The sequence below is a fragment of the Primulina eburnea genome, chromosome 12, assembly GCF_022965805.1.
Source record: "Primulina eburnea isolate SZY01 chromosome 12, ASM2296580v1, whole genome shotgun sequence".
NCBI lineage: Eukaryota > Viridiplantae > Streptophyta > Magnoliopsida > Lamiales > Gesneriaceae > Primulina > Primulina eburnea.
Window position 1 is genome coordinate 5,555,669 of NC_133112.1, and position 21,468 is coordinate 5,577,136.

Here is a 21,468-nt window from a genome sequence, read left to right on the forward strand (position 1 = left end):
ATGGTTTTTATAAAAAACATTGTCTTTTATGTGTCGTCGAAGACATATTTTCTTATAATACTGTTATAACAGTCTGTTCAATGAAGACACTAGGTGTCACGTATTATTTTGGTGTCATAGGACAAAGCAGTGTTGGAAAGGATCAATTTTTCATCCACGTACTTAAACAAGCTTGTAACATGGATGTAAGAGATGTTTTTCTTTGGATGAAAAAAGAATTATGCCGACCAAACTTCGACCAAATTGTGATGTGTAGTTGGGTTTGGCATGACATAAGACGAATCACTCACTCTGCTGACAAACGATACAATAGGATTGAGGTGGTCTGGAACATTCTTCTATTGTATGATTATCAAAATGTGATTAAGATTGGAGTGGGCAACCGGGAACAAACCTTACAAAATCGATGGACCAGACCACCAGCTAATCGCCTAATGATGAATGTTGATGTTGCGGTTAAGAGGGACTCTAGTAGCTTCAAGGTAGGTGGAGTGGTGCGAGATCATGAAGGCAGAGAGCGATGTTGGCGTTTGGAAAAAAAATCTCGAGATTGTCATCAGTCACATATGCAGAATTGAAAGCGATTAAAGAAGTGATGTCGATTGTGATGACGGTGCAAGCAGTCGCCAACCCAGATGTGGACTTTATCTACGTTGGGGCAACTATCACTGAAGTTCGAAACCTTGTTAGGTATACCCAAGACATACACCTTAACTACAAAAGTAGATCGGCGAATGCTGTTGCTAACTCGGTTGCATCATTTGTTATTTCTTCTCTATCCCTCTTTGTATGGGAGTCAAAGAACTTTCAATTTTGGTTGACTGATCTTGTAATCGACGATCTCACTCATTCTTACTAAAATTTACAAGGTTTTACGGTCAAAAAAATAATTATATATGTTTAATCTCGAAATAATTGAAATTATCATACCATACATATTTGTGTGATAGAGAATCTAACATGTCACTCCCACAAATAGGTATGTTATCTAGATTTTGTATTGGAAATCTAACATAATATGTCAAAAATTGGTTACCTCAGAGGATTTAATTTTTATTATTTAAAAGTGTAGACACTAAATTACCTCATCGGTTTCATAAATATACTTTCACTGGCACTTTCCTTTTATATATGCTGTGAAATTAGAACCACCCAAATTCCATATATCATCGCTTATTTAATTATTGTTCATTATTCCCAATGAGATTTATTTGTACCTGACAATTAACAATTTTCGTGGGTGATCATTTTCTAGAGAGTATGTTATCTTGTGAGATGATTTTACAAATTTTTATTTATGAGACGCATCAATTCTACCGATATTCACAATAAAAAGTAATATTCTTAGCATAAAAAATAATATTTTTAATGGATGACCAAAATAAAAGATCCGTCTCACAAAATATGACATATGAGATCGTCTCATACAAGTTTTTGCTTTTATAAAATTTGTATCCGATTTCAAACTTCAATCCATATAAATACAACATAAATATTTTTTTTTTCATTGGAATTTTCGTATGATTTTTATTAATAAAAATAGTTACTCGATATAAGATTAACCAGCCAATAATTGTTCACCCACAAAAAAGTGTAAGAAAGAAAAAAACAAATTATATTAAAAAATGGGGTTTTTTACAAAAATAATTTAATTTTTAAAACTTTTTTCAAAAATAATGTAAAAAAAAAAACCTTTTCAAAACTACCCTAATCCGCTCTCACGGAGCGCGGACGCTGCACACGTGGAGCAGCGTCCGCGCTCCGTCAGAACGGACGTTGTGCCATGTAGGCATCAGAAAATATTAGCGACGGATAATATAACCACACCGTCGCTACTTTGCGACGGTTTATACAACCGTCGCAACACCGTCGCTATTTTTAGCGACGATTTATAAACCGTTGCTGAAATATACTTAGCGACGGTTTATAAAGCGTCGCTGATATTAGCAACGGTTTGGCGACGGTGTTATAAACCGTCGCAAATTAGCGACGGTTAATTATATTATCCACCTGTGCAGCGTCCGCGCTCTGCTCCACGTGTGCAGCGTCCGCGCTCCGTGAGAGCGGATTATGGTAGTTTTGAAAAAGTTTTTTTTTTTACATTATTTTTGAAAAAAGTTTTAAAAATTAAATTATTTTTGTAAAAAACCCTAAAAAATGAGGGGCCAGTCTTGACTTGGATACAAAATCTTGTAGACTTATCCCAACATAGGTTACTGGTATTCTTAAATTAACAAATAATAAGTGAAATAAATCAAATAATATATTTGGATATTAAGCAGCAAATGATTAAATGTTTATTATATTATATATTCATAAAGTGAAAAGACCAATATATCCTTCTATCCTCCACCTTTTATCCACCATCTTCCTATCCATAATCTTTTATTTTCTTGGATTTTAATTCTCAATTTATAATCTTCTAGATTTGTTCTATTTCTTTCAATATCCGCCGTCATACTGTGTGGGTTTCTATGAATTCAGCGACTTCTCATATTAAAATACTATTTCCGAAGAATCCCCATTGTCTGTTTTCGAACCATTTTTTATTTGTTCGTTATCTATATTAAAATTATTATTATAATTTTTTGAAATAAACACAAAAGCAAGAGTTCAATTTATTTGTGAGCTTCATTAAATTACATATTACAAAAACTCTTGTAAGACGATCTTACAGATCAATTTCGTGGATTGAATATCTTATTTGGGTCATCCATGAAAAAATATTATTTTTTTGTGCTAAGAGTATTCGATAGAGTTGACATGTCTCACAGATAAAGATTCGTGAGACCGTCTCATTAGACCTACTCATTACACATATATGCAAGGACCAAAAATTAATTGGGCATACCATCATAAATCATAAATAAATAAATAAATAAATATAAAAATTGAACCTACTTTATATCTAGGTAGTTTGGTTGGACTCATAATCTTAACCTTTTTCACGTTACTTTAAATTTTATTATTCAAAATCCAACCATATTGTTGAAATAATATATTTTAATATGGAAAAAATAATAGTTGAATATTTGAATGTTGAAAATAAGAGTTGTAAAGTTAGAAATTTGTGTGTGATGATGTAGGTAATGATGTATTTTATTTTTGGATTATGTGTAATGAAACTTTATAAATAGATCTCTCATTTGTGAAGAAAATCACAATTGAGTAGAGAGAAAAATATTATAAAGTGTGTAGTTTGGTAAATTTTGAGAGTTTGAGATTTTTACTTTTTACCATAAATTTTTACTTTTTCACAACACGTTATCAGCACGAAGCTCTAAAAGTCCTACATACTTTTCCAAGCTCCAAACAGAAGAAAAAGGTAACAAAAGTAATAATATTTATTTTACTGTTATTTATTTATTGTGTATTTATTTAATATACAATATAATGTTATTATTAGAAATAATAAAAATAAATTTTTCATAAACTTGTTATAAATCCTGGGAAGATGTTAAGACGGCATCCCACACTCCCGGTAAGGGATATGACAAGTATAAAAGCCTATAAGATTTTTTAAACAAAATAAATTATGACACTCATTATAATATTATGATATGATATACATAATTATTTAAACATATCTAATATTATATATACCATATTATTACCATAAAATTATACAAATACATACCTTTATTTTTTTGTACACCAACGGTCATAAATGGTTAAAACGGCTAGTTTTTGCCCTATAAATATGATCTCAGAAACACATTCAATCACTCCAACTTTCTCTTTTTCTCTAAAAATTATTCATCATCAAATTTTTCGAAGAAAAAAGAAGATGGCTTTCTCAAGGATATTTTTAATTATTTTGGTTATCATACTCACGAGTCTTGTATTTATCGGAGAATATTCTCCTCGTGCGTTTTCTTTATTTTTACAAATACTTGTACTTGTTGTTTATCCGTTACTTTGTATTGTAATATTTATTAACTAATAAAATGCATCGTAATTTTTTTTAGTACCACCATGTCAAATTTAACAAAGCTCGAATTTATTGCGCTCGACATCACGGGAAAGAATTATATGCCATGGACTCTAAATGTAGAAATGCATCTTGAATCATTGGGTCTAAGCGAGACCATTAAAGAAAATGACATATACACGTCACAAGAAAAGGCAAGAGCCATGATATTTTTGCGTCGACATCTCGACGATGGATTGAAATGTGAATATCTGACTGAAAAAAATCCCATGGCTTTGTGGAAGGGATTAAAAGAAAGATTTGAACATATAATAGAAGTTATACTTCCGACCGCCCGGGATGAATGGAATACACTGAGATTCCAAGATTTTAAAAAAGTCAGTGATTACAATTCTGCGATGTATAGAATAATCTCGCAATTAAAATTTTGTGGACATGAGGTCACAGAATCTGAGATGCTTGAAAAAACATTTTCCACATTTCATGCATCAAATATTACTCTACAGCAACAATATAGAGTATGTGGATTTGCGAGATATTCTGAGCTCATCGTCTGTCTTCTTGTGGCGGAAAAAAACAACGAGCTATTAATGAGAAATCATCAGTCCCGACCCACTGGATCAACAGCATTTCCCGAAGTAAATGATGTAAGTAAAAATGAATTTAAACCTCGGAACCAAAATCAAATTCAAAGATAAGATTTTGGTTGAGGTCGAGGTCGAGGTCGAGGTCGAGGTCGTGGACGTGGACGTGGAATTGGCCGTGGTCGTGGTCGAGGCCGTGGTTTTGAAAATAATAGAGATAGTTATTTTTATAACTCATCTCAAAAGAGCGTCCCAAACCATCCACTGAAAAGGCATCATGAGAATACAAGTGTTAACGAGAATCACTCAAAAAGATATGAAAGTTCTTGTTACAGATGTGGTACTCCAGGACATTGGTCCAAAGTTTGTCGAGCCCTTGAGCACCTTTGTAAACTTTATAAAGAATCATTAAAGGGGAAAGAAAATGAGACCAACTTCACTGAACGCAGTGACCGTTTGAGTGATTCAACTCATTTTGATGATGGTGATTTTATTAATGATTTCTCTGGAAATGATCAACATGTTGGTGGGATAAAAATGAACAATTTTGATACTACAGATTTTCTCAATGATTTTTCTGAAAATGAACAATTTAATGGTAGAATATAAATGTACAATAATTTATTTTTCATATATTAATGTTATAATGTTTTATTGTACAATTATGATATGTGTTATATTTACATATGTATTTTCAGTAATTTTATTTCATTGCATATTTTTTTGAAGTTCAAATATGGAAAATGCTATGAGCAAAGCTGAAGTTTGCATACCCGATAGTGGTACAACGCACACTATCCTCCGAGATAAAAGATATTTCTTGGAACTAAAACCAACAAAAACAACGGTGAATACAATATCAGGTCCTGTAGACTTGATTAAAGGATGTGGTAAAGCACAATTTTTGTTACCTAATGGTACAAAATTTTTGATCAATGATGCTTTATATTCACCACAATCGAAAAGAAATTTGTTGAGTTTTAATGATATATATTCCCATGGGTATGATACTCAAACAATGAATGAAGGGAATGAGAAATATATGTGCCTTATCACATATAAATCAGGAAAGAAATATGTGATTGAAAAACTACCAATGCTCCCTACTGGATTGCATTATACACATATAAGTCTCATTGAATCAAACATGGTAGTTGATAATTCTTCGATATTAACCAATTGGCATGATCGATTGGGACATCTTGGTTCAACAATGATGCGAAGAATTATTGAAAATACATATGGTCATCCACTGAAAGACCAGAAGATCTTTCAGAATAATAAGTTTCAATGTAAAGCATGTTCTCTTGGAAAACTTATTATAAGACCATCACCGGCCAAAATCCAAACTGAATCGCCAATGTTTCTTGAACGTATTCAGGGTGATATTTGTGGACCAATCCATCCACCATGTGGACCATTCAGATACTTTATGGTATTGATTGATGCCTCCAGCAGATGGTCACATGTATGTTTATTGTCAACTCGAAATGTTGCATTTGCAAGATTACTTGCTCAAATAATAAAATTGAGGAATCAGTTTCCCGATTATACAATCAAGAAAATTAGACTTGATAATGCTGGTGAATTTACTTCCCAGACTTTCAATGATTATTGTATGTCTATGGGAATCATTGTTGAGCATCATGTTGCTCATGTACATACACAGAATGGATTGGCTGAATCATTGATTAAACGTCTGCAAATGATTGCTAGACCAATGATTATGAAAACAAAGCTCCCTATTTCTATATGGGGACATGCAATTTTACATGCTGCTTCATTAATTCGCATCAAACCAAGTGCATATCATAAATACTCCCCATTGCAGCTTGCATTTGGTAAAGAACCAGACATTTCTCATCTGAGAATTTTTGGATGTATGGTGTATGTGCCTATTGCACCACCACAACGAAAGAAAATGGGACCTCAAAGAAAGGTTGGAATTTATATCGGTTATGATAGTCCATCAATCATTCGATATCTTGAACCTCAGACAGGCGACGTGTTCACAGCACGTTTTGCTGATTGTCATTTTAATGAGGAAATCTTCCCAATGTTAGGGGGAGAACAGAAACATACCGAAAAAGAAATTACATGGTATGTATCATCATTGTTACATCTGGATCAAAGAACAAAACAATGTGAAAAAGATGTACAACAAATTGTACACTTGCAAAGAATAGCAAATCAAATACCAGATGCATTTGCAGACACAAAAGGGGTAACTAAATCATATATACATGCTGCAAATGCCCCTGCTCGAATTGAAATTCCAAAGAAACAAATGGAAGATACTCATGATGTCATTAAACGCCTGAAGCGTGGAAGGCCAGTCGGTTCCAAGGATAAAAATCCTCGAAAAAGAAAATTCATAGAGAAACACGATGATCACAAAATAAAGAATGATGTTTCTGAAGAAACACATGATGATCACAGAATAGAGAATGGTGTTCCTGAAGAAACACATGATGATGAAAATGTTCTGTCAGAACCACAAACTGACGAGAATCATGAAATCTCTATCAATTACATTAATACTGGAAAAATATGGAACCGAAAAGATATAGATGAAATTGATGATATATTTTCTTATAATGTGGCAATCGACTTCATAAATGATAATGAAGATCATTAACCAAAATCTTTTGGTGAATGTAAAAATCGGCAGGATTGGATAAAATGGATAGATGTCATCCAGGTTGAATTAGATTCGCTAAATAAACGTAATGTTTTTTTGGACCTATAGTCCTTACACCTGAAGGTGTAAAACCTGTTGGATACAAATGGGTTTTTATTCGAAAGCGAAATGAGAAAAATGAAATAGTAAGATATAAAGCTCGACTTGTTGCACAAGGTTTTTCTCAAAGGCCTGGAATTGATTATGAAGAAACGTATTCTCCTGTGATGGATGCAATTACGTTTCGGTATTTGATTAGCTTGGCGGTATCTGAAAATTTAGAAATGCGTCTTATGGATGTTGTTACAGCTTACTTATATGGATCACTTGATAGTAATATATATATGAAAATCCCTGATGGATTTAAGATGCCTGAAGCACAAAGTTCAAAACCCAGGGAATGTTATTCTGTGAAATTACAAAGATCATTATATGGGTTAAAGCAATCAGGTCGAATGTGGTATAATCGACTAAGTGATCACTTGATGAAAAAGGGATATGTAAATAATTCAATATGCCCTTGTGTTTTCATTAAGAAAACAACATCCGGATACGTAATTATTGCTGTATATGTTGATGATTTAAACATCATTGGAACGAATAAGGAAATTCAAGAAGTTGTGTCATACTTGAAGGAAGAATTTGAAATGAAGGATCTTGGAAAAACCAAGTATTGTCTGGGTTTACAAATTGACAAAAAGAATGTGGAATGTTTGTTCACCAGACAAATTATGCAGAAAAGATCCTTAAACGTTTTAATATGGATAAAGCAAATCCTTTAAGTACTCCAATGGTTGTTAGATCATTAAACATATAAAAGGATCCATTCCGTCCATGTGAAGATGATGAAGATATTCTTGGTCCAGAAGTACCATATTTAAGTGCCATCGCCCTTATGTACCTTACAAATTGTACAAGGCCTGATATATCTTTTGCCGTGAATCTGTTTGCAAGATTTAGCACATATCCAACAAAGAGACACTGGAACGGAATTAAACATATATTCCGTTATCTACGAGGAACGACAGACTTGGGACTTTTGTATTCAAAAGATGCTAATCTAAGTATAATTGGTTATGCTGATGCTGGATACTTATCTGATCCACACAAGGCACGTTCCCAAACTGGATATGTATTTACTCGTGGAGGCACTGCAATATCTTGGCGTTCACAGAAACAAACGCTCGTAACAACTTCATCAAATCATGTCGAGATTATTGCACTACATGAAACAAGTCGTGAATGTGTGTGGTTAAAATCAATGACCCAACATATCCAAATTTCATGCGGATTATCATTCGATGAGAAGCCTGTGATACTATATGAAGATAATGTTGCATGTGTTGCTCAAATGAAAGAAGGATACATAAAAAGCGACAGAACTAAACATATTCCTCCTAAGTTCTTCGCATTCACCAAGGAACTTGAGAAGAATAAATGTATTGATGTTCGTCACATTCAATCAAGTGAAAACTCATCAGATCTCTTCACAAAGGCACTTCCTACGTCAATATTCAGAAAGCACATATATAATATTGGGATGCGCAATCTACGAAATTTGTGAAGAATTGTTCATGTCAACATCAGGGGGAGTTTACGTGACTGCACTCTTTTTCCCTTACTATGGTTTTTATCCCAATGGGTTTTTCCAAGTAAGGTTTTTAACGAGGCAGTACAAAACACATAATGAAGACATCATCGTATCATGATCATCATCACAAGGGGGAGTGTTGAAATAATATATTTTAATATGTAAAAAGTAATAGTTGAATATTTGAATGTTGAAAATAAGACTTGTAAAGTTAGAAATTTGTGTGTGATGATGTAGGTAATGATGTATTTTATTTTTGGATTATGTGTAATGAAACTCTATAAATAGATCTCTCATTTGTGAAGAAAATCACAATTGAGTAGAGAGAAAAATATTATAAAGTGTGTAGTTTGGTAAATTTTGAGAGTTTGAGATTTTTACTTTTTACCATAAATTTTTACTTTTTCACAACACATATAAAAATTTACTAGTGTGGTCCAAGAATTTCCCAATTCTTATGTTTGCCCATTTAATTACTTGAATAAAAAATACTAATAATAATAATTATAACATCGGTAAAAAAAAAAAAAAAACAACGATCTTGATGCATGGCACACATTAATAATCGTACAATTGCGTGCTCGAATTGTACATCCTAGGACACATAAATTGCTAAGTTAATATATATATATATATATATATATATATATATATATATTAAACACACGTGTTAAATTTAAGGTAAAGCCAAATTTCAAAAAAATGACAAGTGTGAAGTTAAATAGTAATTTTGGGGCATACACAGAATTTCATACTAAAAGTAAATAGGTTTTTTTATAAACTGGACATTACATCCTAAAAGTATTGAATTGAATGGTTATCAACAAAAAGAATACAAAGTGGTTATTAAAGTTGTGAAGCCGGATCCTAAAAAGAACCGGGAGTATTCATTTATATGGACACCTAACGTCTGTCTGTTGACATATTTTTAGGCAAAAAAGAACATGAATGAATCGACGTACAATTGAAAATATTTAAATTTATGTGTATTTTTTTAGAGTTCATCACATAAGAACTCCAAAGTTAAGTGTATTCGACTTGAAATTATAATAATCTTTAATAAGTTTCTCAGAGTGTATGTGATTGAAAACATAAAAGACTTGTAGTTGAATATGAGACGTTATATAAGGTTTCTTGACACTTATTAGATTTTGAGAAATTTTAATTAATTTTTTTTTTAGGGAGCAAAATAGAGACTTACATAATATAATCTAGAATCAATGAAAAATCAACGAAAGATACCATGTTCAACCTGTAAGACATGTGGTATTTATATATATAAGCCATCTGTTGTAACAGAACATAATACTAAAGAATTTGATATATTTTTAGAAATATTCACAGAAAACAAATACGCCAACGGATGTTTCCATGCAGACACGAGAAATTTTCAATTGATTAAATATAAAGGCACTCTACATTATTCCTCCAGAATTAAAGGTGATTATATATATTAGGCAAAAACTTGTATGAGACAGTCTCACGGGTCGTATTTGTGAGACGGATCTCTTATTTGGGTCATCCAAGAAAAAGTATAACTTTTTATGCTAAAAGTATTACTTTTTATTGTGAATATGAGAATGGTTGACCCGTCTCACAGATTAAGATCCGTGAGACGGTCTCATATGAGACCCACTCTATATATTATATATCGGCACTTGCCAAAAAGAACAATTGAATTCAATAATTGATAAAGCTTCGTCTGAGGTGTCAAATAATAGAACACAAAGACATATATACTTTGATATGTAAGATAATGCTTATGCTTTAGTACCTGTGCAATGAATGATATATGTCTACAAAGCAACAAATATTTAATTAAGAAGATAGATTAATAATTCATCACCCAAATTTAGTTGTCAAGTGGGGCATTGTTCTTGTTATAATTAGTTCGATGTCACTTATTTTTTCCTTCTGTTCTCCTCTCTGATTTATTTTTGTACTGTACAGGTCAGTATCATGTCTTTACCCGAATATAAAAATTCGAGTTAGAACTTAAGTTTTGTAGAAGGATGGAGATCAAGCCAGCACATTATCTTCCCTTTGACTTAGGCCGAAACTCAGTCTCTGAATTCATGTTAGGATCAGGTTCGATCGAGAAATGGTAGATAAGGGACAATGTACCATGTCGATCGGCGTGCTTTCTCTTTGACTTAGGCCGAAACTTAGGATGAGGAATTCTCTTTTCCTCTTTGGTTGAGTTCAGATATTTTTGCAACATCTCTCCTTGAATGAGTAGCAATAACTCCAGGTTCCAAATTTTAGTAGGAAAAGCAATCGTGCTGGTGTGGAGCGTAGCTGTGCGTGCGGAAATAGTTCGATTCCAAGTACAAGGTAATGCTCAAAAAGATTGTTTAATAAAGATGCTGAATACATTAAGCCCATAATTAATGGGCGGCCCATTAATACTTCAATGCCAATCAAAATGCAATCAGATGGGCCTAGCATTATGGGTTAAAACAATTATAGATTTCAAATGCTGGGCTTTAAGGAAGTCCAGCTAGGGATACAAGTTTTGGAAGTAATTCTTTTTTAAAAAATAAAATAAAATTACAAATACTATCAAGAGGTGTTTGCATTCGATAATCCGCACGGAATCTTATGCTACACTTGGTGTTTTATATTAGAGTGAGTCTCATGTGAGACCTCACGGATCCTAATCTGTAAGAAATGTCAACCCTAATCATATTCACAATAAAAAGTAATACATACTCTTAGCATAAAAAATAATTTTTTTTAATTGATGACTCAAATGAGAGATTCGTCTCACAAATACTACTCGTGAGACCGTCTTACACAAGTTTTTGGCTTTATATAGTACTATACTATTCTCAAACAAGCTTTGTTTTGCATGAGTTATTAAAAATTAAACCTACCAAACAATATATATAAAAAATATAATCATAAATCCTCACATAAATATGCAAAGTAGACGTGCACAATAACAAAACTGTATATATATACACACACGTAAAAAAAAGTTGTTGTATATGTGGTGTGTACATGCAGAAGATTTGGTGTGTAAAGATTGATGCTATTGCTTTATAGTTTATATATCATTCACATCATTATTTATGGCATAGAAATCATTGCTCTCCGTTTTTACATCAACAAATAAATAGCAAAGAGAGAGCGTCCGGTGGCCAGCAAATGGCGTGCTACGTAGCAGAAGAAGAACCGTGGAAATGTCCAAAACACCCCTCGAAGAGCCGGCGCAACGGCGTCTGTCCCACCTGCCTCCGCGACCGCCTCGGCAGCCTCTGCCCCGTCTGCGCTCACGTACGCCCATGCGGTTGTGTTTCCAACACTACGTCCTCCGCATCATCCTCCTCTTCCTCCTTCTCCTTCTCCTTCTTCAACAACGGCGGTGACGTCAGCCGCGCCTCTAATTTCTCCGTGGCCGAACCGTCCTTCCGCCGGTCCAGATCCCTCGCGATCCCCTTCATCCGTTCTGCTAGCCGTCGGATCAGTACGCCGTCGTTCCTGAGGAAAATTGCGACGAAGAAGACGAAAGAGAGGTGTCAATTCGATCATCTCGCTAACGATGATGAAATCAGTATTGATAGCAGCAACAGAATCAAAGAGTTCACGAGGGTGGTTACGAGATCGAGGTCAGTTAGCACGGGGACGAGGAAGGCGGTGATTGCGCCAGGTGTCCAGCGATCCGATCTCACCTCTTCGCCGGCGAAGTGGAAGCTGTGGCATTTCCCAAGCCCGATGAAAGCGTTTTGGAGCTCCAAAACCTCCAAGGTTATGGTTTGAACCTATGATCATCACCTTTGCACAGGGGTTATTTTCGTTTTTCTTTCTTTATTTTTTTTTTAAAATAAATTAAATTGATCTTCTCCCCTTTTCAGTATAGTGATTTGGATATTGCTAACAGGTAATCTGACTGAATAAAGCAGAGTCATTAAGTAATTTTTTATTTTATTTTTTGATAAAGTAATTTTTCTAAGATTAGATTATCAGATTAATTTTGTTTATATTTATAATTAATTAATAGAATATTCATTTTATAAAATTGATGTAAAAAAAAACATTGTACTCTTCTATATTAAAGTTCACATGCTAAAATATATTATTTGACCCAGAAAAATCATCGATAAAAAGCAAAATTCGGTCCACTAAAAGGAACATTTTGAAAGATAAAAATTATATTTTTACTTTTGATTGTGTGGTCATCATAATCAGCTTAAAAGTATTATTATTTTTTTGTGCTGCTTTGACTCTTTTATGCTTGGCGAAATTTCAAGGTTTGAACTTTTCCAGATGTGGTATATTGTTTGCTGAATAATAATAATTATTATTATTTAAAAAAATTAACTTCGAACTTTTTATTCAACAATCGACCAGTTGGTGAGTCGATATTCAATTGTTTTTTGTCTTAGTTTGGTTACTATTCAAAAAGATTTGAATTCAAACATTCCTTTTTATTTTTTACACATAAAAAAGAAATAACGATATGAGTTCTGATGCATTCAAATATTGTGAATATTCATTTTTTATTAGAATATAAAATCAATAAATATAAACGATTAATTTTAGTTTTTTGGAATAAAATCTAGACAAAAACTTGTGTGAGACGGTCTCACGAGTCATATTTTGTGGGACGGATTTCTTATTTGTGTCGTCTATTAACTTTTTATTTTGAATATTAGTAGGGTTGATCCGTCTCACAGATAAAGATTCGTGATATCGTCTCACAAGAGACTTACTCCAAAATCTAATTGTTTACACGACCATATTATATACTCGCACACATAATAAATTGTGATGATTTATTCCTAACTTTTTATATATCCAATTTTTTCGGATTTAAATCCTTTACAACAAATCAAATGGCTATGATTTTAGTAATCTAAAATGAAGCAAATAAAAGAGAGTGTTTGTAATAGATTATGTTTCTAAAGAAGTGTTTAAATTTATACATTATGAAAATCTGGAAAAATGAGAAGTAAGTATCATTTGAAAGAGTAGGTCTCATGTGAGACCGTATCATGGATCTCAATCTGTGAGACGGGTCAAATCTACCCATATTCATAATAAAAAGTAATACTCTTAGCATAAAAAGCAATACTTTTTCATGGATTACCAAAATAAAGATCCGTCTCACAAAATACGACTCGTGAGACTGTCTCACACAAGTTTTTGTCCATTTGAAAATACAAGTGAAAAGCTGAAATTCATAAGTGGATATATTTTATATAAGGTATTGTTTCCAAGACTGTATTTTAATTTTTTTTAGCTTCTACATATAATTTTAAACATTTCATCAGCTAGAAGTTTGGAAATATGTAAAATAAGTTCTTGCAAACATAACTTGTTACTAGAATCATTTTTAATTTATAAAACAGAATCAACATCGCACCAGATTTTGGATTTAAAAAAAAAAAAGCTAACAGATAATTGGTCTTAAAAGTACACAAAAATTATTTGATTTCGATTAGAAACAAGTGGTTGCTAAAAATGGGCAATAATGTTTTGAATATTAATGGTTTCATAATATATCTTAAAGAATGATGGGGTCACCTTATCGACGTGTCTTGTTAGTGTGTTTGTGGTGCTACACAAAAGAGTTTGATTTTTGCACATGCATGGGTTGTCCCCCTTAATTATATATACATCTATTTTAATTCCTAGACAAAATGACACCGCAATTTGGTTGTATATCTTGTCTAGCTAATACAGTGTCAATTTTAATTTATTTTCAATATCATCACTTATTTTGTTGTTAATTATTATTATATATTTCCGATTTGGTAAACTATTTTGATATTTGAAGAACACGGAGACGATTCTTTCCTCGTCCACGTACCTCTAAACGATCTCCCTTTTTCTTTTTTCTTTTTTTCTTTAAAAAAAATTAGAAGGAATAAACTTCGTAAACAATGTCTCAAAAGGCCAAGGAATATATGTGATTGGGATTATTTTGTAGCGCATAGTCTCGTGGAGATCGAAGATTAATTCTAAGTAGAATACCGTTTATAACAAGAAGCTCTTTTGTTGTAAATTTGAAAGCTTCCAAAAAATTAACCCTTTCAATCCTCATCATATATTTAGCATTTTCTTCAGACAATTCAAAAGTTGTGATAGAAGAAACATGAGTAGTTGTTTTTCGATACCAAAGACAAAGTTCGCGCAGGATGTGATCGTAGAGGAGTCTCCGGGATCGTTGGACAACCCTAAACGAATACTCATAGTTATGGATGCTCTAAGGGAGTTTTCGTTCGATATGCTCGAATGGGTATTCCGGAATTTCACCCTCGAAAAATGCTGTACTGTTACTATTCTGGGGATAATGCCCTGGCTCAACATCCCACGTATGATCCCTAGATATCTTAACTAGGTGTAGTTGTTTTTACTAATTTTTTCCATCCTTGTATCATATTTTGCTTGGTAGTGTCTTCGAAGACATGGAGTGACGTTTGGAGTTTGAATCTGGGGAATTTGGACTCTATTCAAGGGAAAAGAGATTGCAAGAATGATCCCAAATGCCAAAAAGTTCAAAGGTTAATGGAACTTTGCGCAAAATATGGGGTATTCCTCTCTCAAACCTTTCATAAAATAGAAAGTTGATCCTTCAATGATTGACTATATATATATATATATATATATATATATATATAGATTATTGGCTTTCAAAGGATTAGATTTTAGTGTTTTCTTTTTCTCTATTTTTTCAGGTAGTACCTGAGATCAGAACTGAAATGGGGCATCCTTTGAAACTAGTTGTTCTAGAGCAAATCAGCAGTCTTCATGCTACGTTGGTATTATTTGATAGGTATGTGCCAATATAATATCCCACGTAAATTAAATAATGTATATCTGCACTAGCAATGAAACTAATAACCTCACCAAAAATTAAAAAAACACTGAATAATAGGGAAATTGTGTGCGTAGAATCAGGGGCAGAGGCACTAAGGGGGCTGGGTTGGGTTCCAGCCCCCCCTAAATTTTTTTTTTTTAAAAAATAAATATGTTTTATTTAAAAAATTTGTTGATTAGCCTCAATCTGTATTTTTTTCTTCTTTAATTTCTCTATTCTTCTATCTCAAATAATCACAATTTTGATTACTTCAAATTGCCGTAACTTCATGCCGCCAGTTTTAAAAATCGATTGTAGATTCGGAAAGCCTATGGAATAAGCTTTTTTTTAATACCAAATTTTCGAAGTTTTCTTTGTCGTCTTGAAATCAGTCGTCGCCCATTGTTCGCCGTTTTCACCGAAAATATGAGAAAATCTTAATGTAGACTTTCTACCACTCGTTCTTGTTGTTCTTCGTTAGATTTCGAATTTTAAAGGTAATTTCAGATTTTAGTATTTCAAAATTTGGGTATTTTGGTTTTTTTTATTCCGATAATTTATATATATTAAATTTTTTATTGTAGTTACTATTTTGAGCCGATTGATGATATTGATAATTTTTTAGAATTTATTTGAGCATTATTTCGAATTTTCAGATTTTATATTGAGTATTGTCGATTTTTAGTGTTGATTATTTATTATTTAGATGTTTAGATGCTATAGAAAATATAAATGCGAATTTATGGAATTTTGTAGGAATTTTGGAAAAATTCAGAATTATGTAAATGGGATTTTCGAATTTATATTCAATAGTGTTTTAGCTCCATGTTTTTTAAAGTATTAAATATTAAATACTTTTGTTCTATGTTTTCATGAAGTCAATGTTTACATATTTTTTATTTTAATTTTTTTATTTAATTATTTATTTTATTAAATACAGCATGGGACGGAGCCAGCCCCATGTAATTTTAAATCCTGGCTCCGCCCCTGCGTAGAATATTGATACTTAGGGAAATATTACTTGAAACCCATTACGAAAACCAATACATAAGAAACTTATTAATTTTTATTTTGACATAAAAAATAATATTTTTCAAGATCTGAGTTGGTTTAAAGACCCGTCACCAAAATTGATACAGTCTTATAAGAGATTTTGTGATCGATGAAATAATGAAGTAAAAGCAATGTTTTTAGTTAAATTATAATGCAAAGATTTACAATGAAAGTTGAAACCCCCAAAAAAAGTTAAGCCCGATGAACCCCCTGCACCTCCCATCCTCTAGGTTTGCCTCCGATAATAAACCGAGTCTTGATTTGTGTGGATAAAATGGTTTTAAGGATAGATCGAGTTTCGGATCTTTTATAAAAAGGCATTCAAATTCACAAAACAACGGTGACATTTAAAATTCAAATTACTTTGTGTAACTAACGTGTAAATAATTAAGATGTGAACCAAGATTTTTTTTATTGTTAACAATAAAATTATAATCGAAATTCATAGATTTCAAATTCATCCATCCAAATACAACTTAAAATAATTTGAAATCAATTCTTTTCCCAAATATATTGCTCGAATATATAACAGGTACCATGACAGGAAGAACATAGAATACTATGCAGGAAAGGTTCCATGCAACTTGTTGGTGGTGAATGACAATGGAAGTGTTGATCTTATCAAGAAACACAAGCCTGTGGATAGCCAAGAACAAAGCAGTCCACCTAATTAATTCAAATCTTATACCGTATTTTGAGTCCAGTTCAATACGTAATAAACACATATTTGGTGTATATGACAAATACTAAAAAAATGTAAGGTAAAACTCCCAATCATCCCCGAATTTTCGTTAATTCTTCGATCCACCCCTCGCTTTCAGTTTTCTCCGATTTGGTCCTTGTATAGAATTTTCGGTCCTTAACTACCTGATCATTTGCCTAGACTAACAAAAAAAAAAAAAAAAAGAACCCTTGTTTCATCCTATAAAAGTTGTTATAAAAACCTGTTTTATTAAATTTATTACCACTTATAAGTACCATATTTTGTATTTTATTTTTTCAAATTCTAAAAATAAGTAAATAATTACTTACCTGTGAATATAAAATAAATTATTTGTAAATTTTGTCATCATTAATAAGTTAAATATTATAACTTGGTATAATATTTAGGCAAAAACTTATGTGAGACAGTCTGTAAGACGGATATCTTATTTGAGTCATTTATGAAAAAGTATTACTTTTTATGTTAAGAGTATTACTTTTTATTGTGAATATCGGTATGGTTGACCCGTCTCACAGATTAAGATCCGTGAGACGGTTTCACATGAGACTCACTCTAATATGTAAGGCATGAACACCTTTCACATAAAAATAGGAAAATGCATGGAGAAGTCTAGACGATAGTGTTGGATCAACTTCTCCCAATTTCTGAATGAGCAACTTAATCGATGAGCAATATTTGAGGCATAAGGACATTCACCTAAAATTAAATCTTGCAATCCCTTCCATTCACTGCACATACAACTTGCATTATTATAACCATGGTTCGCCGGAACGGTTGCGGAATGGTTGTATAAAAAAATTAATAAATTTAAAAAATTGGTAAAAAAATGTAAATATAAATTACATCATACTAAAAAATAAAATATATAAAGTTATTACAAATTAATAGATCAATACAAAACTATTTTATAATAATAGCACAATAAGAAAATACACACTAAAAATTATAACATACCAAAGCTAATACCATGAAGAGTGACGCGGAGGAGCGAGATCATTGTTATATTCTTCATCACTATCTCGTAGATTAAATTGATTTCGAACATTTGGATATTGACGTGATTGTCCATAGGGATATTGATTAGATTGAGATGACGAAATATCATTAGAATGGGATGATTGATTTTGTAATAGTGTTTCGTCACGACAATTATAGTATCTGCATCCACGATACACAGTAGAACTATCAGTTGTACTTGAAGATCTATACTCGAGACCATGACGTCCAACACCACGCCATATAGATGATGAAGATTCATTGTATCTATCACCAATATACTGAGACGACCCATAATCAAATCCACGATGTCTAATTCCATGTGTACCAGATGTTGAAAAATCAAATGATCTATCAAAAGAATCGTGTGTGGAATTATAATTACCCTGATATCCATATCCACCTGATTGATATCGAGTCGGATCATACCCAACATGCTGAGAGTCCCAATTGTAACTCATCGATCCATAATTATCTGTCATTTGAATTTGTCGATGTCCCCCCAATCCAAGACATCTTATATGTTCTTCGACACCCATGTATGGCTGAGTAGAATCAGCTGAATGTTCTTTATCACTAGCAGTAGAGAATTAACGATTCCACGGATTTTAGCGACGGTTTTACCAAAACCGTCGCCGATTTTCCGTCGCAACTTGCGTTCCGTTCCGTTCCGCTTTCCCGTTATGCGGCCGATAAAACACCGCTACAATACAATAAACGATTTGGCCTGGAACTTTGGAACAGTGGCCACTGTTCCCGTTCCGTTCCGCCCGTTATGCGGCCGTTCCGGCGAACCATGATTATAACCTTGCATCAAGAGTATGGCATGCAACATTGTCTTTAACATTGATAAGTCCAATGAAGCTGCCAAGACTTACAATATTTGTTTGTGTTGTTGATGATGTATATGATGCATTTCGTGGAGTTTTATTCAAAACTTATGCTACTTTTTTATTTCGACGCACCCAGGTCACGCTCGTATGCTTTCAAACAAGTCAAGCTTTTTTCAGTTCAAATCGGGCCCATGATTTGCACTCCTTGCGTTGGCGTGAGTGAGAATGAGCTTCAAGACCAATCATTCTTACACTTCCATAAAGTATAACATAATATAAGCTATTTTATACCACCTTGATTTCCCTGTGTGGACAAACTCATCATTCCCCGATTTTTATTCACACACATGGAAAGCTCATTAACACACACAATCTAATATATATTGTGGGGCTCTTAGCTCCTAATCATTATTACAATGCAATATGATTAGGGTTAATTAATCACATCGAAAAACGAGTTTAAATTTTCTTTACAATGAGCCCAAGTCATTTCATTTGAATACTAAAAATAGTATTTAATCTCAAGTCATAAACACGCCCACACAACATCCAAACCAATCACATACAAACATCTCATATCCTCGGGACATGCCCCGGTATATAGATACATATACATATATACTGGGAACAAGACATAAACATAAATCTCAGCCCAATCTGTGGCTCCCACCAGAAGTACCTGTCATTGTCCACACACAAATACAACAACAGCCCCCCTTGGGGGTGAGCAAAGCTCCGTATGGAACAACCAATCATATATACCACAAGTATCTAAACAATGATATATGGTATGCAATGCATGTATGTCGTAGAGGTATCAGATCAAATGCCCATCCACTGAGCACATGTCAGAATCAATCGAATCGCTATCAAATCAAATCAATGCTCGAGCTGGCACACCGGCCGATATGGGAATACACGTATGATAGCGTCGGCAAAGCGCCATCAAATCCCACATCTCATATCCAATCATATGGGGCAACAATTGTCTATGTTTTACGGGTCATATAATACCGGCATAGCGATTGTGTTCACAAACCCCGGAATCCAATCCAATCATATCAAGGTATCCAAGGATCATAGCTCAACGTGCATGTCATGTATCGATGTATGCATAAAATGATGTGTGTTAACAAAACATTTATTTTATACATCGATATCTCAATCTCAATGTCATGTATGCCACATCAAATCATCAAATAGGCACATAGACACGTATTCCAATCCAATCAATTCAACATATATCATATAATACAGATACCTGTCGTATGTTATCCGGTCGCAACATACCTCAATTCTTCGTTTCCAGTTGATGTAGCCTGAAGATATTGATATAACACTTTATCTACATCAATAACATACTCATTCCAATCAATAACATACTCCAAAATCATTAATATTAATATGAGTTTCCAATATCATTCGAAACTTCAAAATTTCATATCAAATCATAATCATATCATAATTCAATTCCGACTTCGAATACGAGTTTCTTGTCGGTTATTCTATTACATATCAGAAATTCAACTTCAAATACATGATATTCCAGCACTTTGATATTTAAAGCTGCTGGAACTAGAAGAAAATTACCTCAGTCAGAAGCCCTTGACGCGACGATCACAAATATATAATTTGTTTCGCGTTTAGACAGCGTTTTGAAGTCGATTTGGACGGAAGAATTTCGAAATCCTCGACTTATCTCTCGAACTCTCGGTAAGAATGAAGAAAGAAAGAAAAGAAACTCTAATCTTTATCCTCACCGCTTCGGCGCTCGGGCGGTAGAATTCTCGCGCCGAGCGCGGGAAGTTCTGTCCCCGAGTTTCAATTTCACCGCGCTCGGGCGGTCGAAAACTACCGCTCGGGCGCGGAAGGTTCTGGCCAAGCACAATTTTGTGCTTACACTGGCGCACGGGCGGTCATTTTCTACCGCCCGGGCGCCACATTTTCTGTACAAACATTTAATTTTGTACTATATTGGCGTCCGGCTTTTCAAATCAAGTTCGTACAACATCAATTCATATACAATGTTCATTTTCTCAATTTCATTGTCATAATCTACACCAAATATATAATCACATGACAATTTCATTAATTATCGATAATCACCACAAGATTTACGATAATACGATACACGGTCCTTACATATATTATATATATGCAATCCAACATAGCTATCGTTCGATCTCATAAGAAATTGAATAAGCCTCTGTTGTTCCTCATGGTCGAGATATTTTCGAGCACTTGCACACTGACACAAGGGAAGAATTACAA

The 21,468-nt window shown here is 33.2% G+C and overlaps 2 protein-coding genes across 2 annotated transcripts in view; both read left to right on the forward strand.

Annotated features, from left to right (window-relative positions):
- Positions 1 to 21,468, forward strand: part of LOC140808375 (binding partner of ACD11 1-like) — a 73,700-nt gene that overhangs the window by 6,716 nt on the left and 45,516 nt on the right. The gene's annotated exons all lie outside the window — the stretch shown is intronic.
- LOC140808439 (uncharacterized) lies at positions 14,673 to 17,375 on the forward strand. The gene is made up of 4 exons (XM_073165580.1): positions 14,673 to 15,106; positions 15,187 to 15,323; positions 15,470 to 15,567; positions 17,177 to 17,375. Exons 1-4 carry the CDS (start codon positions 14,887 to 14,889, stop codon positions 17,316 to 17,318), a joined length of 597 nt encoding a protein of 198 aa, XP_073021681.1. The 5' UTR covers positions 14,673 to 14,886; the 3' UTR covers positions 17,319 to 17,375.

Excerpts from the sequence above, each read along its gene's own strand:
- LOC140808439 (XM_073165580.1), top strand. The coding sequence starts at position 14,887 with ATGAGTAGTTGTTTTTCGATACCAAAGACAAAGTTCGCGCAGGATGTG. Across the intron at positions 15,107-15,186 it reads GCCCTGGCTCAACATCCCAC|TGTCTTCGAAGACATGGAGT; the intron begins GTATGATCCCTA and ends TTTGCTTGGTAG. Across the intron at positions 15,324-15,469 it reads AACTTTGCGCAAAATATGGG|GTAGTACCTGAGATCAGAAC; the intron begins GTATTCCTCTCT and ends CTATTTTTTCAG.